This window comes from Meleagris gallopavo, chromosome 2 (assembly GCF_000146605.3).
Source record: "Meleagris gallopavo isolate NT-WF06-2002-E0010 breed Aviagen turkey brand Nicholas breeding stock chromosome 2, Turkey_5.1, whole genome shotgun sequence".
Classification (NCBI taxonomy): domain Eukaryota; kingdom Metazoa; phylum Chordata; class Aves; order Galliformes; family Phasianidae; genus Meleagris; species Meleagris gallopavo.
The window spans coordinates 74,320,397-74,343,746 of NC_015012.2; the positions used below are offsets into that span (position 1 = coordinate 74,320,397).

General features: G+C 41.8%; 2 protein-coding genes across 5 annotated transcripts in view; one reads left to right on the plus strand and one right to left on the minus strand.

Moving 5' to 3' along the window:
* The window catches only part of BACH2 (BTB domain and CNC homolog 2), a 183,171-nt gene extending 166,399 nt beyond the window's left edge, over positions 1–16,772 (plus strand). For all 4 annotated transcript variants that reach the window (XM_010707621.3, XM_010707623.3, XM_019613098.2 and 1 more), the window contains 2 exons: positions 5,983–6,189; positions 9,951–16,772. In XM_010707621.3, the coding sequence (XP_010705923.1) occupies positions 5,983–6,189; positions 9,951–10,430 (687 nt within the window). In that variant the 3' untranslated portion in view covers positions 10,431–16,772. The remainder of the gene's footprint in view (positions 1–5,982; positions 6,190–9,950) is intronic.
* A 3,036-nt stretch (positions 16,773–19,808) lies between these two features.
* Positions 19,809–23,350, minus strand: part of GJA10 (gap junction protein alpha 10) — a 4,513-nt gene continuing 971 nt past the window's right edge. Inside the window, exon 2 of the mRNA XM_010707684.1 lies at positions 19,809–19,942. Coding sequence (XP_010705986.1) covers positions 19,809–19,942 — 134 coding nt within the window. The remainder of the gene's footprint in view (positions 19,943–23,350) is intronic.

The window sequence follows — 23,350 nt, forward strand, 5'->3', positions numbered from 1 at the left end:
TTTTTCTGCAAAACAGATTTTTCAGAGGAATGCTGCATTTCATTTCATCACCTGGTCTGTCCTTTTAAAGTGTTCCCGTCTTCATCAGGGTCTGCTCACTATCCCTGTCTCAGAAGAGCCTCGTCATGGGGAAGGGGTGCATTGTCCCACCCATGATAGGACACTGTAAGCAGTGAACAGGGAGAGGCCAGGACAGCATTTTAAGCATCAGTAAGATGGGATCTGAACAGAAACCTGAGTCATGGGCTAAAGGATGAGAACTGGCTCTTGAGTTAAAGCCAGGGCATCACCTACTTCCTCCAGTTATCTGAGACAGGTAGCAAATCAAAAAGTTGCCCAGGCTTCCTCTTCAGAGTGCCCAGCATTGTCCCCTCAGGGAGCATTACTGACTATGACCCCACATGCCCTCAGGTGAGACTGTGGTTGCCCATGGGAGGACATGACCATCAGTCATACTGTGCCAATCAGGGCAGACTCTCTGCTCTGGGCCTCCACAGTCCTGCCACTCGGGGCATTTTCAGCCCACATTTGTCAGCACTCCGCTAGTTCTTTTCTGCCTGGGCTCACAACTCTCCTCTTATAAGTCCACTGCCATCCCAGTGGCTGCTGTTTTGAAGGCTTCACCTATGCCTGTAAGCAGCAGGGTAAGCAGACCAGTGGGAGTACACCCTGCCTGTTTTCCTATTGCACAAAGTGAGATCAGTTAGATTAGGTTGGTTCCTCTTCTCTGGGACCACGAGTGGTGCCACAAGCAGTATGTAGGCAGTCAAGCCCTTGAAACACAGATGAACTCAATTCAGTTTCTGTCTTGGGCTGAATTCCTTCCTGAGTGTTTGTGGAAGAATGACTTTCATACTAAGGAAGATACAAGGGAAAACACCAGTAATCTGTTGAGCTCGTCTGTGTGGAGCAGATTGCCTCTTTTTACATCAAAAAGCATTGCTGTGATTCAATCCTTGTGTTAAATAGCTTGGTTGAGTCATGAGAGCTTTCCAAGGGCTGGTCAATTTCAAGAGTCAGATGCTTTCAATAGCTTGGTTTTCAGTGTAAGAGCATTAAGGCAACAGCTTTGCTTCTTACAACTCTAGAGAAAATGACCAAGATTTTCAACCACTTGTAAAGGTCTAGGTGGTTCCACTGAATTCTACTCTCCTATGCCCAGTACATACTGATTATCTTATGTATAGTGTATGAAACCTTTTGTTTACTGTAATTTTAAGCTAAGCTTATGAAGTTCAGTATCTTCACCAGCACTTGGCAGCTCAAGACATTGTTGAAATTTAAATATGAAGTGAAAAAGTTAATGCAACTCATGAGATAAGAAAATTCCCAATTATCTTATGTAATTTAATACAGGGCTTCAGTCTTTTCCTTTATTCCCAAGAGAAGGGGATGAAGAACAGCAGCAGGAACTAGCACAGTTTTGAGCAGTGCAGCACTCACGGCATATGATCCAAGCTGACACTAACTAGTGAAACCTGAATGAATTAATTGTTTATAGATGGGCCTTGCATTTGCTGAGTCAATGGTTGTCACTGTTTGTCAAGGGCAGTGCTGTTACTTAGCCATTCTGTGGTGTAATGACATTTCCACTGGATGGCCCTGGGAACTAACAGCCTATTAGTCTCACCTCTGTGCCATGGAAGATCTTGGAACAGATCCTCCTGAAATCTGTGCTAAGGCACGTGGAAGACATGGAGGTGATACAGGAGAACCAGCATGGGTTCACCAAGGGCATAACCTGTTTGACCAACTTAGTGGTCTCTTATAACAGTGTCACTGCATCAATACACAAGGGGAGAGCCACTGGTATGATCTATTTGGACTTCAGTAAGGTCTTTGACACAGTATCCCACAGCATCCTTCTCACCAAATTGGAAAGATATGGATTTGATGGGTGGACTGTTCAGTTGTGAATAACCGGCTGCAAGACTGAGTCCAGAGAATGGTGGTCAGTGGCTCAATGTCTGGATGGACATATCTTTATGTCAAGACAATAATCTTTAATAATTCTTTAATCAATAATTTTAAGACAATAATCTTTAATATCTTCATCAGTGACATCGACAGTGGGGTCGAGTGCACCCTCAGCAAGTTTGCTGATGACACCAAGCTGTGGGGTGCAGTTGACAAACCAGAGGGATGGGATGCCATTCAGAGGGACCTAGACAGGTGTGAGCAGTGGGCCCAGGTGAACCTCGTGAGGTTCAACAAATACAAATGCAAGGTCCTGCACCTGGGTCGAGGCAACCTTCGCTACTGAGACAAGCTGAGGTATGAAAGGATTGAGCGCGCCCTGCTGAAAAAAGACCTGGGGGTACTGGTGGATGAAAGCTGAACGTGAGTCAGCAATGTGCTCTCACAGGCCCAGAAAGACAAACATATCCTGGGCTGCATCAAAAGAAGCGTGGTCAGCAGTGTGAGGGAGGTGATCCTGCCTCTCTACTCTGCATTGGTGAGAGCTCACCTAGGTTGCTGGATCAAGATATGGAGTGTTCCATTGGAGAGATGTTGCCCTCTTGGAGTGTGTCCAGAGAAGGCCCACAAAAGTGATCTGAGGGATGGAAAACCTCTCCTACAAGGCCATGCTGAAAGTGCTGGGGCTGTTCAGCCTGGAGCAGAGAAAGCTCAGAAGAGACCTGATAGTGGCCTTTCAGTATCTAAAGGGGAGTTACAGGAAAGAAGGGAACAAGATCTTTGGTAGGGTTTGTGGTGATATAACTAGGGGAAATGGCTTCAAGCTTAAAGAGGGTAGATCTAGGTTGGGTGTAAAGAAAAAGTCTTTTACAGTGAGGGTGGTGAGGCATTGAAACAGGTTGACCAGAGATGTGGTTAATGCCCCATCCCTGGAGACTTTCAAGGTGAGGCTAGATCAGGCCTTGGGCAACCTGGTCTAGCTGTGGATGTCCCTGTTCACTGAAGGAAAGTTGGATTAGATGACCTTTAAAATCCCTTCCAACTCTAAGGATTCTATGATTCTATCCTAATACTAATACAAAGGAAAAAATGCTGCAAAATCATAAACAAGTTATATTTTTTACTAAGATGGTTTGGCTGCCTAAGGAGTGTGTCAGCCAGAATCAGGGGCAACAAGGGCTGCAGCACTGATGAAAAGTGCTGTCTTATTTGTTGTGGTGAAAACAGATCCTCTGGTATTGGTATTTTAAAAAAGCGGAGAACAAGTAACTGTGTTGATAGTGGAGACTTGAGCTCTGTTCTCTGTGTGGTTAACTGCCTGGAAGGAGTAGAGAGTAGAGATCCTGCTTACATTTCTAATTTAAAATCATCCAAACCAAGGAGTATAGAGTTATTTCCTGTATATAATTCATAATTACTAAAAATAACAATTTACAAGGACACATACTAGCTGGGATTTTCTTACACAGCTCAGAAAAGACTGACAATCCATTTTCAGACACCTCAGGTAAGTTTTCTCTCATCTGAGTCACATACCTTAAGAGAGAGCATCTTTCTAAGTCTGGTTTCCTCTCAGAGAAGCCATGGGGGTGCATTGCTCTCCACGAAGCTCTCTTCATCCTTGATGACAGCAGCAGGGATTGAGACATGAGCAGGTCTCAGCCCTTCGTTTTAGGCAGCTCTAAGTGGGTCAGCTGAATCCCAACCATGGCATATCCCTCAGTTCATGTAAATGGCTTTGCTGAAATAAATACCCATTAAGAATCTTGCCATGCATCAACATAAAGCATCAGCAGCCTCTCACTGCAGCAGCACTGCAGTGTAGTTATTCATTGTGTCCATGCCAAAGCATGGTTGGTTTTTGTTGGTTTGTTGTTTTTTTTCTTTTCAGTTGACAGCTAATTGAGGAGAGGGAGACAGGCAATAAAAATTATGTTGATGGTGAAGGAAATGAGTCTGACTCATTTCCACTCTCCTTTCACTTTTTTAATCCTGCACAGTGCTGCATATGACAGAAGTGGAATTAGGCTGGTTTACTGATAGCACTCTCTGCCCCACTGTGTAGGTATTTTTATTTTCAGACTATTTTTTTTAACATGTTTTTCTCTACTTTCCTGTTTCCCTTCAGCATTTTCTACCTGACAGATTTAAGTCAATCCCATTTAATTCCCATTCAAACTGCAAGCACATTTCCTGCTTGCGGGTAAATATGTTGAGAAAGGAGGATGAGGGAGGGAGAAATAAGGTTAGCATCTCTTTTAGCTTCAGACCTCAGAAAACGAGAAAACCCTCAGAACGTGACAGGAGTGTTTTTGCAGTGAGACTGTGATGCTTTTCAGCACCTGTTTTTGTTTTCAGGCCCTATGTGAAACTTGAGAGAAACCCAGTTTACCCCAAATGTGTGTTTACTGTCCAAAGAGTAGAAAGAGGAAATCAAAGAGGTTTTGTGTTGTTTGGCAGCAGTCTGTAAACAAGGTGTCCACATCACCATGTCTAAGGTCAGCTCGCGTGTGTGTGCAGGCAGGCGTGGGGGGATTCAGGCAGACCTGGAAGCTGACCTGCAAAGCCACAAGCCACAGAGTGGTGACAGAGGCCTGGTTTTACCAGGGGGTCCAAGGGGCAATTTTCAGCGCACGGAGCCATGTGAAAGGGTTCTGTGACCATTTGCAGCAGGTTCCACATGGCCAAGACTTGGAGAAACAAACAAAGTTCAAGTTGATCAAAAGGCAGGGAGCTGGCTACAGGTGGGTCTGTGTGTTATGTGTGTGCCCATTCTTCACACGCTGCTTCTAAACAAATGCAGCTCTCCAGTGAAAATACCCACTCTTATTTCTAATCTGTGTTCTTGTTTTATCTCCAAGTGACTGAAGTGCACTATTTGAAGAGGATAACTGTGTTTTAAATACCAAAGGAAAACCTTTTCAAGTGGAGTCTTTTGCTTGGCTGGAGAAACTTAAATCTATTTTCTTTGGGAGCGTGTCTACAGAATAGACCCTTGTTCCAAAGAGGTTGGATTGTACCAAATCCGGCTAGAAATGTAAATATTTACTGCCACCTTTCGGTCAACGTTGGTATGACTACAAGAAAGAGAGAGAATCCGAGTCACTCAGTTGTCATCTCCTTCAGTTTTGTCAACTCTGTCTTTGATCACCAGATGCAGCAGTGCACCTAGAGACATCGTTTCATAGTCGTATTATCAGTCACAAACAACAACTGAAACAGGATTTGAAGGGAGGTTTAGTTTGAGCAAATTGGAAAAAATAACCTAACAGAAGTCCTTGAGCGCATCTGCCTTTCTGCAGCCTCACTACAATTTGAGGGAGGGTTGGAATGTTTGAACTCACAACCTGCAGCTCTTGCCACAAATGTAATGACAATTTGTAGCCAGAAGGAAAAATATTTTCATGCTAACACTCTTCGTGTTAGAATTTTGGAAAATACAAATTTCTTTTAAAATATGTATATTTTAGGAGAGTATGATATGTTGCATCACGCTTCTCTAACTCTTTCATCTTCTGTGGTACACAGCTCTTTTGCAGTGCTGCTTAGATAACCTGTACTATAAGAGATATTGGTTTTTTTTGTTTTGTTTTTTTTTTTTTTTGTCAGCTTGAGGTCTTCAGTTTCATTTTGAACCTCACACCTAATCAAATTTTCAGTCCTTCAGGCCATGCAAATGCAAGTTTCCTGCAGTAGTAGTCCATTCCTTGAAAACAGTTTGGAATGAATAGTGGTGAGGCATTTCACAAGGGCTATGTCACATAGTGGAAGGAGCCTTTTTTAGTGCAAGGAAATTGGTTATTAGAGCTGTATGGGAAGGTGATTTTTTTTTTTTTTAATCTGCGATTCATCAATATTGCTGATTTCAGTTAAACCGTAGCCAGCTGGACCTCTATGGTGTTCCACAAGGGAGTGTTAAAAATTTCCTGTTGTAAAATCTCGTGTGTTGTTTATTTAGAAAGTGGGAAGAGGTCTAACAGTCCTTCTGCTCTGTGGTGTTCAGCTTGCATTCAACAAGCAAAATGTGACTCTTTGTCTGCTTTTGTCTCACGTTTGTTTGTTTAGGTGAAACTTCCTTTTCCTGTTGATCAAATCACAGATCTTCCAAGGAATGATTTCCAGATGATGATAAAGATGCACAAACTAACCTCAGAACAGCTTGAGTTCATCCATGATGTTCGCCGGCGCAGCAAGAACAGAATTGCAGCTCAGCGCTGCCGCAAGAGAAAACTGGACTGTATTCAGAACCTGGAATGTGAAATCCGCAAGTTGGTGAGTGGCACGTTCTTACCTTACCAGCTATTCCCATCCAGAGTTAATTAATTCAGTCACCTTGTAAGTTTGTACGTATGTGAAGGCACTGGTATGACAACTGAATGCACAAAATGTCTCAGGATGTATGTATATGTGGAAAACACAAAATACTGGTGAAATTAGACCTAAATTTTTTATTTATTTTTTTTATTATTTTTTTTGATATCTCAAGAGTAGCCTGTTGTCACGGAGTTAACTAGATCAATTTATGTCCGTTGACAGGGGGCAGTAGGCCCCTGCCCTCCCCCCCCACCCACAAATGGGAAGGAAGGGAGGGGAAAAAAAAACAGCGGCAACAATCTATGGAGGAAAACTTATTTTACTAACTATGATATCGGAATGCAAGATAACACAATATAATACAATGTGATTGAAATTGAGACTAATAAATCAAATCAGATAGGAGAGAGAGAGTTCCCGAGACCGACTCAAACCTGAAAAGCTTGGAATGACTGTGTTTTAGGTGGCTCAAAACAGTTATCTACAATACAGACACTCACACTGGAGTGTGAAGAGAAACAGATGTTTGTCAAGTCTTATTTAAATGTCCTATCCTGCAACAAAGGAGGTGATGTACAGCCCAAAAGTGCCTGTTTCTTTCTTTGACTAAGTAATATCACCTGGAGAGCTATGTCAGATGTAGGCATCTTAGTTAAAGGCATTACAAACATTCCCTCCCCTTCTGACAGTGTCCCTGTGGTCTGAGGGAGCTGCTTTTCTTCTCCTACCTTTCCTTACCCATTGAGAAAGCAAGCAGGTACATAACAAAAAAGGCTTGAGGCAAAGGGCTGGGAGTCTGCAGGGTGTCACTCAGGAGGAAGAATGTAGTATGGATTGGCACCTCCTGATCTGTTGAAAAGCCCTGAAAGTTTTCTGAGAAGTCAAAAATAATGTAAGTGTTCCAGAACGGCTGTTTTGAGAAGTGGGGTATGCAGCTTGCAGTTCGATTTTATTTCTCAGCAGAGGTTTAGGAGTCCAGCATTAAATCCAGCCTTTGAATGTTCAAAGATTTGAGTGATAAATGAATTAATTCCCACAGATAAAACAAAAGGAGCTGAAGCTGATTTCTCTATGGAGATCTCTGTATACCCAGTTTCCATTAAAATCAAAGGTTATTCAGAGCCCTTCATTTCAATGTCTGCATGTACATTTGCTCAACTGTGGGTTGAACTTAGTGGGCTGGGAAATGGAACGCTTCTTCTTCTGATGATAGCAGGTTGCGTGTCAAAAGTGGCCTTCAGCATCCTCCTTTCTTAGCACAAGCTGCAGCAAACACAGTGTGAAAGAGACAGGGATCTGCTGGAAGAAGCTGTGTTGTCGCCACCCTACAAATGGCGAAAGCCGCAGCACATCGGGTTAGTCACTTACTGCCTGTGCGGGTCTGCTTCCCATCTGCACAGTGGAGGTGACACTGACCCCACAAGCTGGCTGGGAGACTTACATCATCAAGGCTCTGAAGTCTTCAAATACCATCCTGCTGAAGCCCGGGTAGGGGAAAAAAAAAAAAAACAAATTTGTAAGAGTAGGGCTTTTCTGATGCAAAACAAACCAGACATCAAAAGTAAACAAAACACTGAGCAACCGCTTCCTTCACCAAGCCTAATCCACAATGGGTGCAGGATGAGTCAGAGGTTCTACAGGGTGAGGAAGAGGCACAGAGGTGCATAAGCAGGTTGGCAGGAGAAGCAGGCTCAGTCCCAGCCATGCCTGCCCATCCTTCTGCACCAAGCTGCCGATGGAGAGGAGAATTCATCTCTAGCAGTGAACACCCGGGGCAGTGCTGCAAGGGCTGCGAGAGCAGCAAGTGTGGCTTCCATTTGATACCTGCCACCTTCACTTGCAAACTAATTCTAGTTTGTTGGGTTTGTGCAGTCCTACAGAATAACTGTTACTATTAAACATTATCAGTGGTGGATAGGCAACATGCATTTCTCAAGTCCCCTTTTTTTCCCCAGCACATGCATCTCTGAGAAGTGAATGAAAGGCGTACGAATGGCCTTTTGGGCCTGATCCCTGCTGAATTCCAGGAATCAAAAGCACTTAGAGATGCAGGAGTCTTTGAAAGTAATTTTAAGATTTCTATGCAGCAAGCTGTAGATAGGGAATGGGCTCTAGTGCACCCTAATGAAAAAGAGCATTCATTACAAAGGCTATTATGGGGTGTACAAGAGGATAAAGTGATGAAAGTAAACAAATTCATGCAATTTCAGCATTGCCTTCCCAGCACTTCTGCTCTCTCCCCAGACACTTGCAGCCCTAGCACACTGCTTCAAGTCTGTACTTAGGGTCTCTGGAAATTCCTTTCTCATCTTCTGTCCTCTTTGTCACCAGTAATTTCCAGTCTTCTTAATTATGTGACAGTACCAGATTTTAAAGAATCTTCACTTGGATAGATACTTTGTTTGTTTGTTTGTTTTAAAGCCCCTTTTTCACCATTGCACTTACTCCCTGTAAGTCAACCATCTCCACAACAGAGATGGTTTTATAGAAGACAGTGAAATGGTCACATCTTCCAAGTTTGGTAGGTAGGGTTTTTTGCCTGCTTTCCCTCACACATCCATCTACCCACTCACATTCCCATTTTTTCATGCGAACTCGCAGCATATTCTCTTCCATAATTCATTATCGCAAGATGTACTTGAGCATCTGTTTATTTTTATATTATTTTTATGCTTTCTTGATAGATTTATCAATATTTTAGCAGTTGGTTCTTCCCATATAGAGTACTCTCTTCCTCATTCACACAGCTGCATGCTTCCAGTGTGGGCTTTGGATCTGTGTAATGCTATCAGCAGCCACCCGTAGCTGGGTTATCTCAGTAGTGGAGTTTTCACACGTCAGATGCCAAGACAGCTTGAGTTTAGCAGTGTTACTAGGTTAGATACATGGTGCACTGCTTTTAGGGCCAGCTGAGCACTGGAAATAGCTCTTGTGCTCTGCAAAATCTGATCTGCTCCCTTGAGCTGTATGCTGGGTGGTGGTACTGATGTAGCAGGGCCATTCCCACTATTCTGCAATGGGTCAGCACCATGCTTTTAGCAGTGGGCTCCCTGGCTGGGTCTGACTCTGTGCCTGACCCCTCCAGTTCACCTCTTGAATGTTTGAATCAGAAAGCCCACCTACCTTTGGGGTTTTCACATACATCTTCATAGAATTATCTTGATTAGGTCAAACTCAAACCAGTTGTTAGCAGGACATACAAAAATGAGCTATGGTGCTGACCACACAGAGCACACGCTGACCCAAGTTCTCTCCTCCAAACATACCTCCATACCTTGCAGTCGTGGTGGGTGTTCATAGCTCCAAGGATGTACACTCAGACTGACTGGCTGTCCTGGCATTTAGAGAATGAACTGCTGCATGTCCTCTCTTTAGCAGTGAGACTCTGATTTATTCTTGTTTAGGCAGATAATGGCTTTTCTCCATCAAAATGTTTCTTTCGGAGTTTTTTATATCGTATGTCAAACGGCCTTAGTCCATTAAGGAAACTAACCGTCTCTTGGAATAATGTATGACTGTTCTCTAACAACTCACATGCTTTTCTCCAAATGTTTCCCAAACTGCAGTCCACTCAGACCTATTAGTGGTCAGTATCTGATGTCTTTGTGACATTTCCTCTTTCCATTTAAAAATAACTTTGTTGTGTCAGACTTCTCCTTGGGTACTGCCAAGGATGGATGGCCTTTCTTTCAAGTAAGGTGCCTTCTTTTTTTTTTCAGGTGTGTGAGAAAGAGAAGTTGCTCTCAGAAAGGAACCAGCTGAAAGCAAGCATGGGCGAATTGCTGGATAACTTCTCGTGTCTTTCCCAAGAAGTGTGCAGAGACATGCAGAGCCCGGAACAGATCCAAGCCCTTCACCGCTACTGCCCCGTTCTCAGACCCATGGATCTGCAGACGGCCACCAACATCAGCCCCCCAACGGGTGTGGATCAGGGCCTGGCAACGTCGCAGTGTGTTGGGGAAGGCATGCAGTGCTGCTCAGAGCAGGGCCCCGTGCAGCTGGGAGCATCCTGGCTGCCCAACAACGTCTCAGAGAATTGCTCGGCCAGCGGCGGGGGGTTGGATGGAGCTGAGCCAGGTACTTACCCTGAGAGAGAGCTTCCGCGAGAGCAGAGTAGCCAAACGGTCACGGTAGACTTCTGTCAGGAAATGACTGATAAATGTACAACAGATGAACAGCCTAGGAAAGATTACACCTAGTGACTTGTAACCTTACCGTTACACCTGGTCAGGTGTTCTTCAGTCAGCCAGTGGCAATGCTCATTTGTTGTCTAGAAGAACGTATTTGGTGCACACTACAGTGGTCTTAGCAGCAATACTGTTTTTAAGTATTTCCTCCTCTCTACAAGCAGGAGTTATCTTCACAATGGTGCTATCCCTTGCTCAGGCAGGGAATTACACAGTGGCAACACTGTCTGTTTTTGTATGTTGATTTCAATCTTAACAGGGATGGACATAACACCTCTGAGGACCCAACCGCAGCTTTTTTCTCAGTGGCCCATGTCACAAAACCCTAACTCAGGAATTTCCTCTGAATGTTCAATTTTTCATTGAAGACAGCTTCTTTACACATCAAAGTTTTATAGCTAAACTGTATATATTATATATAATATATATAAAATATATATATCCATATGCAAAAGTCCCTGCATGCCTCAATTTTTCTCATCCTACAAACTGGAAGCTTTCATTTATAATGTATAAACAAGTTCCAACATTCCTTTTTGTCTTCGATGCTAGAACTAGTTTGGTAACTTGTTACACGATTTTTTTTCTTGGTTCACAGTTCAGCAATATCATTCAATTTGTACTTATTTATAAAATTTTAATGTTGGAATCTTATTTGAGATTTTATTATAGACAATTTTTTTGGCACAGCCATTTTGTGCCACTTGAGCAATGTGGATTTATTTTATTTTCTTGCAGATACTGTACAGTAATGGTCAACTTTGCCACTTGCACTGAGTTTCTGGTCAAACCTCTTTTCATAAATGAAGTTGTGACTTCAGTATAACTTGAGTATATGGTTTTCTTTGCTTTATGGCTTAAAGAAAATAGAAAAGTTTTAGCTAATAGACAAACACTCAGGAGCTCATTACATAGTAGAAACGGTCTTGCCAAATACTGAATTCACTATACAGTTTGTAAAGAGAATCTGCTTGAATTATTTTTGTATTCAGACTTCTTTCTGTTTCACAAACCAAGCTTAAGTGCTGTTAATGATGCTTTTGGATTCTTATAGGGCAAAATATATTTCACTCCTTAGAGAGAAACATATTTGACAACTGGATCTGATCACCATTAAGTTCCACGAAATAAAGTAAATGGAAATCACGTCAATACACTTTGGCGGCTTCTTTGCCAGCCCCAGTCTGCATCCTTTACTCACGGAAGCAGCTGCTGCTCCGAGTAGTAGTCCCTGTAGCATCACCTCAGCTTTCCTCAGACCTTCCCCAGACCCGAGCTGCAGAGGTAGCTCTGGTGAAGTCAGGGATCCTGCCTAGGTAGGAAGAGTTGCAGGACCAGACCCCCCCCACCACAGGCTCTGGTTTCCCTACAGAAGTCAAGTTAGCGCTGTACCCTCTAAGAGCAAGTCACACTCTGTTGGCACCCAGATTGGTTGCTTGCCCTTCCAGTCCTGTGTTCCAGGATCCACTCGTCCTACAGCATTGCCTTCAGGACAAATCGCAGCTAGAAGAGCGCTGTCTCAAAGGAGACTACTCAGTGAATTGACTTAGTTGTCACTGCATTGGATTTGTATCTGAAGCGATGTTGATTCATGTTATGACTGTGTGAGACAGCAGCTTTCCAAGCATAACATCTGTATGTACAGTGTAGACAGAAAACGTCCTCCTAATGCATTTTTAATAATTATTATTATTCTAAGTGTACTGAGTTTTTATTTTGTGGTTCTTTGCCCTACGTGTGCCAGGTTGCGTGGCTTTATCCTGGACGACAACTGTCATGTGCTTTACTGGCTGATACCATTTGTTCTTGCTGAAAAAATTGACCAGCTCTTCACACCTATTTAAAAATAAATAAATAAAAATTGGGGGTAGCAGCTTCTCAGTGGCACTGAGCGATACTGCGGTCTGCGCTAAAGTTTACACTTAGAGGTGTGCACTGGGGCTCTCTTGAGGCACTCAGTAAATCAGCAGCTTGACCTTGGAGGAGGAATCAGCTCCCTCTCTCCCTTCTCTCACCTTCAGCCTGTGCTCATGGACGTCGCCCACTCGCCACAAAGTCTTGCTTTTGCCCTCTGCGCCCACACTCTTGTAGCCAAGCTACCGAGGAGGAAATGCATATAGCATGTGCCATGTTTGTTGAAAATACTTTTTTTCCCCGCATGTACAAAGAAAAACTAGTATATAATGTAGGAGAATATTTATGTTTAAGTATTAATCATTACTGTACAAAATCCTTACCTTTACATGTTCAAAAGTATACGAATGCCATAAACTCCTAGTTCACATGGCTGAGAAAGGGGGAGGTGTCGTTCTTTCTTTTTACAGGAGCTTAAGCTAAAAATCTCTGACCCCCTCCCACCTCCCCTCTCGCAAGTAACTGTCTGAGAAGCTCCTGGGGGGATCTGATTTTCCTTTGAACTCACTGACGTTGCAAAGCAGTTCTGTGCTTCGCAGAGAAGTTTTGTTTCTATGAGACCATGGTGAAAGCTAGAATTTAAAACTAAATGTGAATCACATTATAGAGTCATAGCTACTTTGGGGGGTTGGGGGAGGGAGGGACGGGTCAACTGACACAGTATTTTAAAGATGTTTTTTCTGTTGCCTTTTTTATTTTTAAGTGACCTCCTATATATATGAATAGATAGAATGTTTTATGAGCATAAAACCAAGTTTTAACTTGCTTCCTGGCATGAAGATTTATTCTACTAACAACTCATGTGCAACTGGTACTCTTGACCTCATTCCAGCGGTTTAAAAACCCATCCTCACAACCATTGCGCTGCAGCTCTCAGTTTGACCTGGCTTTCTACAAGTGCTGGGTCTCTTAATTTTCTCTACCTTGGGAACTGATATATAAAACCACTGCTCAGATAAGCGTCTCTTCCTCAATATTCCTCTCCTCTTGCTCTCTTTTCCTCCCCTGTAAGCTTTTCTGGATGTTTGATTTCATTCTTCCTCATTAGAAGTGGCTGGTTTTGTGTCATTGCTTCCTATATTTACATGTATCATGGTTTTTCAGTGAGTTTTTTTGGTGGTGGTGGTTGGTTTTTTTTTGTTGTTGTTTGTTTGTTTGTTTCTATTTTGTTTTTAGGTTATTTTGCTGTTCTGAACTACATGGCTCTCAAAGCTGTTACTGGGCTAACTTTAAAGGAAGGCACTGGGAGAATTAGTTTCAGACCTGGACATCAGTTGGCATACCCAACTGCTCTTATCATGATGTCAAAACAACTGATCACAAGGATACCATTTGGAAAAACAAAACAAAAACTGACTGCAATATTTACTGATTTGAAGAGTTTGGCTAATGGTCACCATGGTCTTAAGAATCTCTTTGCATTTGTCAAAGACAACACTTGCACAGCACCAGTCATTGCATAGGAGAGGTGTGATGAGGCCCATCCCTCTCCCTACTGGGTGCTGCAAAGCTCCATGGGTATCTGAGTCCTTCACTCTTTGTCCAGTCTGTATCTAATCCTCCTCTTCCTTTGCCATTGCTCTACCTGTATTGCCAAGAAACCTCATTTCATTTAGGCTTGTTATGCTTTGTCAAGTGAGTACTACACTATATGATGTGTTTGTTTCTCTGCGTTCTCTGGGGGTGCCTTGAACACAATTAAAGCTCATTGCAAGCTGATTCTGGAACAAAAAGGTAGTGCAAAAAAAAGAAAAGATTAAAAAAAACAAACCAACAACAGAGAAAACAAAACAGAAAAGAAACAAAACAAAAGCAAAAATGTTGGCTGTCCTGTCTTATCAGGAGATCCCAGTATTTATATCACAGACTTTCTAACATACAATGACTCAGGCGTCAGAGTTTGATGCTGCAGTATAAAACTATTATTTTATATATTGTACTAGTAATTTATTAAATGTCTTTCTAAGGGTATATGCTGCTTTTAAGATGCACTATATTTTTGGATCTAATCCTTGTATTATTTTTCCCAAGGAAGTAAAATGTGTTGCAAAGGCAAGCCATGGTGATTAGTATGCTAACTGCTACTTCTCTTTAAAAAGGAGAGTGGGAACTAGATAAATAACTTAGCTAAATGGATTAACTGCTGCCAGAGGAATGATTAATGCTGATAGCATGGTTGTTAATCTGGAGTTCAACACTTTGTCAAGTCTGCATTCTAAAGAGCGCTTAAATAGGAGTTAAAACGCATAGATAGATATAGTTAGATTTTTTAATATGTAACTTTATGATTGCCTAATAAAAACAAATCTGCATGCTGGAATCACTATAATCCTGTAATAAAATAAAAGCTGATCCACTAGGAGAAAGCATGATGAAGCACTGTACTTCAGTCAACACAACAGCCTCACTCGTGTCACATAATGCACTGCTGTGGTTGTTGAAAAGAGCAATGGGTTTCCAGAATGAACCTCTAGTGATTTTTTCAGTGAGACAAAGGGAGCGTTGGCCAGGTTTACGTAGCTTGCGTTTTGATCCATTTTGTTTCCTCTACTGCTGCAACAAGGAGCACTGCTTTCACCTTGTTCTGATCCGACATGCATTTGGAGGTGTCTCTGGGTGAATGGTGTAGCCCATGCTTGTAGCGTTTTAAAAGTATATATTTCAGATCTATCTAGAGAAGATTTAACTTCAGTGTGAGCAGTGGAGCTGATGGCCTTGCAAAAGGAGGGATCTGCTCAGTATAGGAGTGAGGTGAAACTAAAATCATTGCCATAACGAACTGATGCTCCCTTTCCTGCTAGAAATTTTCTCAACAGGTTTTTGACTTCATTTCAGTTTTGTCTCTGACAACCCAACCCAAGTTAATTTTATATATCTATAATACATGTATGTATATATACATACATATAGAATTCTAGTCAAAGTGTGTGTTTGTGTATTTTCCTGTTTATAATACCTATATGTATATTTATAATACTCCTCAGAGTATTTTGTGACTCAGGCATCAGATCTGATGCTGCAGAATCCAATATATGTGTATATGCATATGTTCAAATACTGTGTGTATATTTAAAAGATCTACTGTTGGTGGTCTGTAGAATAATTTTTCTCTTTACTCTCAAAATGTTAATGGCATTACTTGCAAAGACTAAATGTACAGTATTTTCCTACACTCCACCAAGATAGGTATTATTTATATCAAAGTCAAATATTGATATGCATTTTAAGATATTACACATACAGTGTTGCCATTTTTGCAAATAAAACCACTTTTTGGCAGGAAGGAATCCTAAAAATACCTTTTCATAAGGTAATGACCCCCAACAAACAACTGCTGAAAACCCAGCTAGATGACTCCTGTTCTTGTATGACTTTTGTGGGAAGACCCCTTTCCAACTTTGAAACGATTCCTGCAGGGCTGCTGTTGTCCCTTTGGGCTCATGGAGAGCATCCTAAAGCAGAAATGGCAGCTGGCAGTGTTGGAGTTCACTGACTGCATAGAAGCAGAGATGGGTCCAGGCTACAAGCCCAGCCAACCTCTCGTTTTGGGGAGCCAGGGCTGTCAGCAGGGCTCAGCCCCATAGCGAAGGAGTGTGGTCCCAGGACACACAGAATTTGCACAGGATGCTGGTACCTTGTGTTTGTGATATACATGAGAGAAATGTGCATGCTCTAGATACTGTTTCCACTACTGGTTGTGCTCTGACCGAAGCTATCTGGATCCCGCAGACTGGCAGGAACTATACTAAACACTTTGGTGATATTTGATGCGTGTCTGTTTACCACTGATTTCAACAATCACCTTTGATTTCAAGGGTGGGGATGCCCTAAGAGTTTGTTCCAGAACCAGTTGGTTACAAGTGCACCTCTTATATATGCCTTACAAACTTCAGAGGCCATATTCAAAACAGGGTTTTATCAGTGTATGCAAGGGGGTGCAGCCCCTCTTCTCTTCCTCCCCAGGTCAAACAGAATGGACAGTTTTCACACATATCTACCTGTATAACCCTCTGTACCTCTCATAACTGGTCAATGACTGTAACAGGTTACATCAGGTGTTTTTTCTACATACTTTTTACACAAATTCTATGCGATTAATGTAACTTAATTCAATGCATCATTTTATTGTACTAGTTCTTAAGCTTGTCTTTATTTTTTTTCTAGGTGACTGTGGTTTCTTGTGATTTTTATTGTATAAATAAATGAGGTGGCTGTTGATGCTTACTCTCTGTTACTAAGAATTTTTACCTTTTTGGAAGAAAGCATTGCTATGAACTAATGAATTTAAAACGTCATTTACTCATTGTAAATACAGTATTGTGCAAAAAACAAAAATGAAAAAAAAAAAGCACCCGACCCTTTTCATTCATTTGAATTGCTAGTGTTAACTGAATTTTGTCTAGACACCATTTCTGTTGATGAAATAAAGACATATCATTATGTATTGTAAACCAACTTATCTTGACTCTGAAATCGCTGTCCCAATCCTTGGTTGCACGGGGCTGGAGCTGGTTGGGGGTGGCCTGGAGGTGGCTGACACAGTCTGGGGTATGCAGACTACAACAGGGCCTCCACTCATGTGGTCGTATTTCGGATTCACTTGGTGTCTTTGATGCAGGGATCCGGTTATCTTTCATCTGATCAGAAACAGCCGAAGGTGTTTCATAGTAGAAATGAAAGAAGTTGGTTGGGAAGATCAAACTCTGTATCTATACCTATTCCCCTCATGCTTGACTTAAGGCAAACCTTTTAAGTCTTTGCTTTGTCTTGTAAAGTTTCAGTGAATGTGTACAATGGCAAAAAGGGAGGTAGGAGTTTATTATTTCCCCTTTATAGAAAACTTGAGAGAAATTGGAAGAGGTTTATGCAGAAACAAGAAAAAAAAAAAAGAACTGAATATCTCTGAGTGTAACTCTAGCATTCTTTTCTGAGTAAGGAACCTGTGCCACTGACCATTCATGTCACTTACACAGAATAAAATCCAGACAGGAAAGAAGAGATGCCACCAGCCTGGGGAGCTGCTTCTTGCATGGGGCTGGATGCAACATGTGCACCAGATCATGGTAGGAGAAGATGATGTGGCCCCTCTGGGGACCAGCATTTTATCACCAGATGAGCAACCGTATATCTTGTGCCCTGGGCCAGTGCCCTAAGGCATGTTGGCTGCATCCTGTTTGGTTGACAGCACTAGACGTTGCTTGTGATCTTTCACCTGAAAATTCTTATGGAGGAAAAGCAGAAGTACTGCTTTACAAAGTTCCCCAGTTTTCTGAATTTCCCTGTCAAGCACATAAGAACACTTACCACCCTCTCCAATCTGTATCTACTGCATATCATCACAGCCTGGGAGCAGGGCATGTGCTGTAGCAAGAGCTTCTCCATCCCTGGTCAGTTGTTGCTTACACTTAATGGCCACCATCTTAAACATTTTCCTTTTTTTGCTTTAAAAAACACTGCAATTTCAAGCAATCCTTATGTTTGATTCCATTTTTTCCTGCTGGTCTACTTATCTTTCCTAAGACTTGTATGATTAAGGAAACTGGCAGTGCAAACAAGCTTGTTCTTGCTACTGAAGTGATGAGCACATCAATAGCAGACACAAGCTATTATAAACTTGGCAAATAAGAGCAGCCAAGAGCATGTGGCCAGAAACAGGCTTGTGGATAGACAAAGTGCTTTATTTTCTGGGTACACAACCGGGAGGACTGCTTTAAACTTCAGAAGTCTGACCTTCCAGAGCAAGTCTTGTCTTAGCAAACTCAAAATTAGATCTTTGTACTTTTGTTGTCTTCAGTTAATCTATATGGACTAATAAGACAGCAAAGGGATTAAGATCCTTCTGACCCTGAGCTGGTTCTGCAGTTCTTGTAGAACAGAACTGAAGAAAAGCACAGGTGTTTTTTTAAATGAATTGTCTGGTTTTACTTAGTTTCAATTTTGAAGTATTGACTATGAACTATGAAGACACTACACGAGCATGGAAAGTCTCTCGCAGAGCTTGAGGATTGCATTGGCACAGGCAGAACAACAGCAGCAGAATATCCTTCAACCGATATTTTATTCTGTGCCCAACCTTCTTCAGCTTCCTTCCGTGTTTGGTCCATCTTTTATTCATTGGCTGCTGAGCCCTGGGCAGATAGAGGCCACATTGCCTTCCAAATTACATTCATGCTAAACTAACCTTTCCTTGTTGAAGTCTTGGGCCTTCTACTACCCTTAAGGTCTATTCATCAGGCTGGTTGCTGATATGAACACTACCCATGTGCATAACAAGTTGTACATTCCAAAACATCGTTCCAAAGACACCGGGCTGGTTCTGCAGTGACAACATGCACTGACAAGATCCAGCTCAGCTTATATGAGAAAAATCGTAAAATATGGAGTAAGCTACTTGTGAACATCAGCAATCAGAGTACAGTATTACTGGGACTGGTGTAAAATTGAGGAATGAAACAAGTGTTTGTTTCCTTAAAGATTAGAATTAAGCATTTTAAGGGGATGGAGAGGGAGACAGAAGCAGATAATCGGCATTTTATCTTTCTGCTGAAGATGGTTTGTGCTCATTCCCTTAGTTTGTCTCTTGTCCTCAGAATGCCATTACTTTTTCATGATAGATGATAGTTCTAGGAGCATGCTCTGAAAGATAACAGGAGAAAGAAGGCATGAAGTTGACCTGGCTTAGAGGAGAAAAAGAAATGTAATCATAACAGTTAATCCAGACCCCATCACATATGTAGCTGGGGAAGAGGGATGCTGACACAGCACATTTACCTTGGCTTCATTCAGTGCTAAGAGGTGGCTGAGGGGAGGGGGAACAACTTGCTTTTAAATCAAATACATTAATCCCAAAGTAACTTGCTTGAAAATAGTGACTACATCTTATGACCCTTTCTTCACATGTTAATGACTTTCTGTTGCTTTAAAACCCTACAAAGGCAGACTTGGCTAGGCTAGCTCTCCTTTCAGAAATCCAGCTTGTTTGTCTGTTGCTACGCAAATCCTTGGAGAGGTTCATTATTTATCAGCCACTGTGACTCCCAAAATTTGTTGTTTTCTTATTGTCTGTGTCTGTGAAGGGGTACCTTTAGGTGATCAAGCAGGTCCTGCAGGATCATTGCTACACTCGCAGTCATCATCACAGGCTTTTCCCAAGTGCTCCAAGGCAAAGAATAACATATAGAATACAAATACTTTGAGTATCTTTCAGAGATGATTGCATAAACTCTACAAAACCAGCAGCAGCACTGGTGGTAAAAGTGAATACTGGTAAGGAGTCTCACACATCCTAGTGGGGCAACATCAGGTTTTACCAATCTCTTGCCCATCTGTAGATTTTCTGGTGGAGTCTGGCTGTAAAAGAACTCTTCTGCAGCTATCAGATTTGTTATTTCAATGCACATGGACTCTTATTCAACTGCTTCTAGCCCCAGGAATGCAGCAAGTGAGCAGCTGGTTAAATGAGTGGGTATCTGTTGCTCAAGAGTTGTTGAAATTCTCAGTAACCACACCTTGTTCTAGAGAAGACTGAGAGCATTCAGGCTGAATAGTGGCTCCCTCTTTCATAGACTTCTCACTGCTGACTCTTCTCCCATTGGGTAAAAGACTCAAAGCTGAATGGAGAATTGAGAAGCAAAAGAAGAACTGGAAAGTACAGAGGGATAAAGCAAAGCAGTGTAGTGATGGAAACAGAGCACAAAGAACAGTAAAGTTTCCCCAACTTCAGCAGAGCCAGGATTTCAGCCTCAGCCTTCTAAGTTATCAGTTTCATGCCCTCATACAGCATGAGGCAGGACCTTTAGTTCTAAAGATACACTAATTTCTTTGGAGTCAAAAATAGAGACTTGAAGAAATTATACCGCTAGGGTAGAGAACTCTCCAGAAGGTGGGTTAAAGAGAAAAGCATAGAAATGAGAAAGAAACAAGAAACAAAACAGGAATCTGAAGTTGAGTCCTCCAAATGCCTAATATTTTCTGAAAATCTTCATCCAGTAATTTTGGTTCTCCATGAAACTGGTTCAGCTAAAATAGTTCTAAGTATGTCATAAAGTTCTCATGGTTCCATAACACAACAGAACCAGTAGATATGTCACATGGCCCCATTGTTTTGTTCTATCCTTGGATGCTAAAGTAAGAGGGCTGTTAGTCTATCAGTCACAGTAATTAGCACAATGCAGATTCAGTTTGGGGTGCAGATGGGATAACATTGGTCCAAGTCTTGTGAAAGGCTGTGTCCTTGTCAGAAGAGTTACCATTTCAAGGCAACTATAGCCAATCCCAGCTAACCAAATTAAACTCACGGGTTTCAGAGCATGCTTTCAGACCATTTAGAAAACAATTTTATGTAGAAAAGAAAAATTGGTGCTGGATGTGCCCAGGTAGTATTCAACTGTGGTGCTCTACTTCAGAAAGGAAGAGACAGGCTAGTGAAAGGAATCGAGTGCTCATAGCAACAAACTATTACACATCGTTGAGTTGTTGCAGAAATACTTGTGTTCAGCTCAGCTGTGACACTCTGATCATAGAATCACAAGGTTGAAAAAGACCTGCAAGATCATCCAGTCCAACCGTCCTCCCATTACCACTACTACGACTATCACTAAACCATATCTTATAGCTCCTCATCCAGATGCCTTCTGAACACTGCCAGGGACGGTGACTCCACCACCTACGTGGGCAGGTCATTCCAGTGCTTGACCACTCTGTGAGAGAAAAAGTTTTTCCTTATGTCTAACCTAAACCTCCTCTGGTACAACTTGAGGCCGCTTCCTCGGGTCCTGTTTGTTGCTTAGGAGAGAGGCCAAACCCTTCCTCATCACAACCTCCCTTCATGAAGTTGTAGAGTGCGATAAGGTCTCCTCGAAGCCTCCTCTTCTCCAGACTAAACAACTCCATGATGATGAAATATTAAGCTGTGACCATGTTCAGCAGAGCTTTGCAACTTCATGCAATTGTTCCTCTGGTTTATAGAAAATGGCTGGAGAAGAAAAGTGGTTGGTTGGTGCACACAGAAAATGATGTGGATGGTAAAGCTCTCTCACTTTTTAATGGTTCAATTGGACTCCACAGATCTCTTATTTTCATCCTCCTGCAGCGAGGAAAAGTGTTCTTCAGTGATCCCAATGGCTTTACACAGCCCTGCACACATCAGGCAGTGAGGCAATAACCTTTTGTGCAATGCTCCAACAATCACATGATGAACACTGCAGTTCCTGCCCTGACTCTTTTCCAAGAGTAAGGATTCTATCTATACTAGTTTTATACTTACCTTAGACTGCATCAGCCTTTTGATTTCATCAGACTTTAAAATGTATTGTGCACCTGACCTTGAAAATTCTTTTTTTTGTTCTGCTCATCATGTCATTCATGGGTAGATTCCTAATTATACCAGCATAATTCCTACATTCCTTTGTGCCTTTAACTCCCAGTTATCCTCTGTGAATGCAATTACATGGAATTCACTGTAGATAATTTCTCTGAGCTGTGTGCTGAGCCACTCCTTAGGTGTCCTTGCCCATCGGGAACCAGTAGGCTCGGAGCATGCAAAAGGTGCATTTTTTGCATTCCAGTCTGAAAAAACCTTCAACAAATGCAATAACCAAAAATCTGAATAGAATATGATGAGTGATCATTTTGGGTGTAAAACTTATCAGCTGCAACATAAATATTTTTCAAGTTTTTATGCCATATTTGGACAGAAAGCAGAGAAATGGCTCTTAGTCTTCACTTGTTCCAGAGAGGAAAGTTTGAAGTAGCCCTGCTAGTCCTCACTGTGCTAAATGATGCTTCTGTCAGAATCCTACCAAGTGAAAAGCATTTCTTCCTTTCTCTATATACAGTTGGTTTGATTACAGCTCAGATTTGAAAAGTCAACTCTTCATGTCAAATGCATGTCAAATGCATGTTTTGTGTTCAATTTCCTATTGAGATATTCAGTGCCAGCTTCCAGTGAAGGATTTAATGCATTTTCCCCTTAAAGTTTGATGGTAACCTTTCTTCCAAAGGATTCCTAAGAGGAATTTCCTTGTTCTGTTCAGATAAGCAGTAATGCTCAGGTGCAACATTTACATGATGTACCAGCATACATATGTATTGAAAGTGGTATCGTTGAATGCTGTAGCAAAGTGCACTCGCCATAATAGTGACTGAATTTTATACAGAAGTGCACTGAGAATATCATGAGCCACATTTAAAATTGCTGGCAATAGTCCCAAATATAGTCATAAAGGCAGCATGCCAGAAAAAGTGTTACTTTCAGGAATAATGACATTGCTTTGCAAACCGCATGTACTCCTCTGCAAGCTCTCACCTGAAAGATAAGTTTGTTGTCGTCAAATATTAAAAGTTGCCAAGTAACATCTATGAATTCTAAACAGGGACTGAAAGTCTGCCTTGCTTAATACCTTTTGCATATCATCTTTTTAATTATTTTTCTCATCAGAGTATCAAAACAAAAACAAAACAAAAACACCTGAAAATGAACAGGCAGGACTCCAGGCCATCTCCCTGTAGCAGAAAAAGCAAAGTCATATGTAGTTAAATTGCACCTAAATGACAACTTAACATGACTTATGCAATCTATTTAGATATTGTGGGAACTGTAACTCAGTGAAAACTGGAATCATGAGCAATTTGTTGGTGAACAGTGTGTGAGAGTATTTTCTGCTTCTTGCAAGGAAGATTTTCAAATTTTGTTTGTTGTTGTTTTGTCTTCAATTTTCAAATATTATTTTTAGGAAGCGTGAGATTAAAGAGCATTGATAACTTGGAGTATCGTGTAAAGTAATCTTCTGTTTCTTGCATGCCCTATACAAAGGTGTATCTATGGGCTTGCTCCGGTGAGAATTCGTAAAGAAAAGGGCAAATCCTATGATCTGAAGCAATTGGGAGAGGAGAGGAGAGCAGAGGAGAGCAGAGGAGAGGAGAGGAGAGGAAGACGACGGAATGAGAAGAGAGGAGATGAGGAGAGGTGCGGAGAGGAGAGGAGAGGACAGGAAGGCGATGGAACGGAAGGAGAGGAG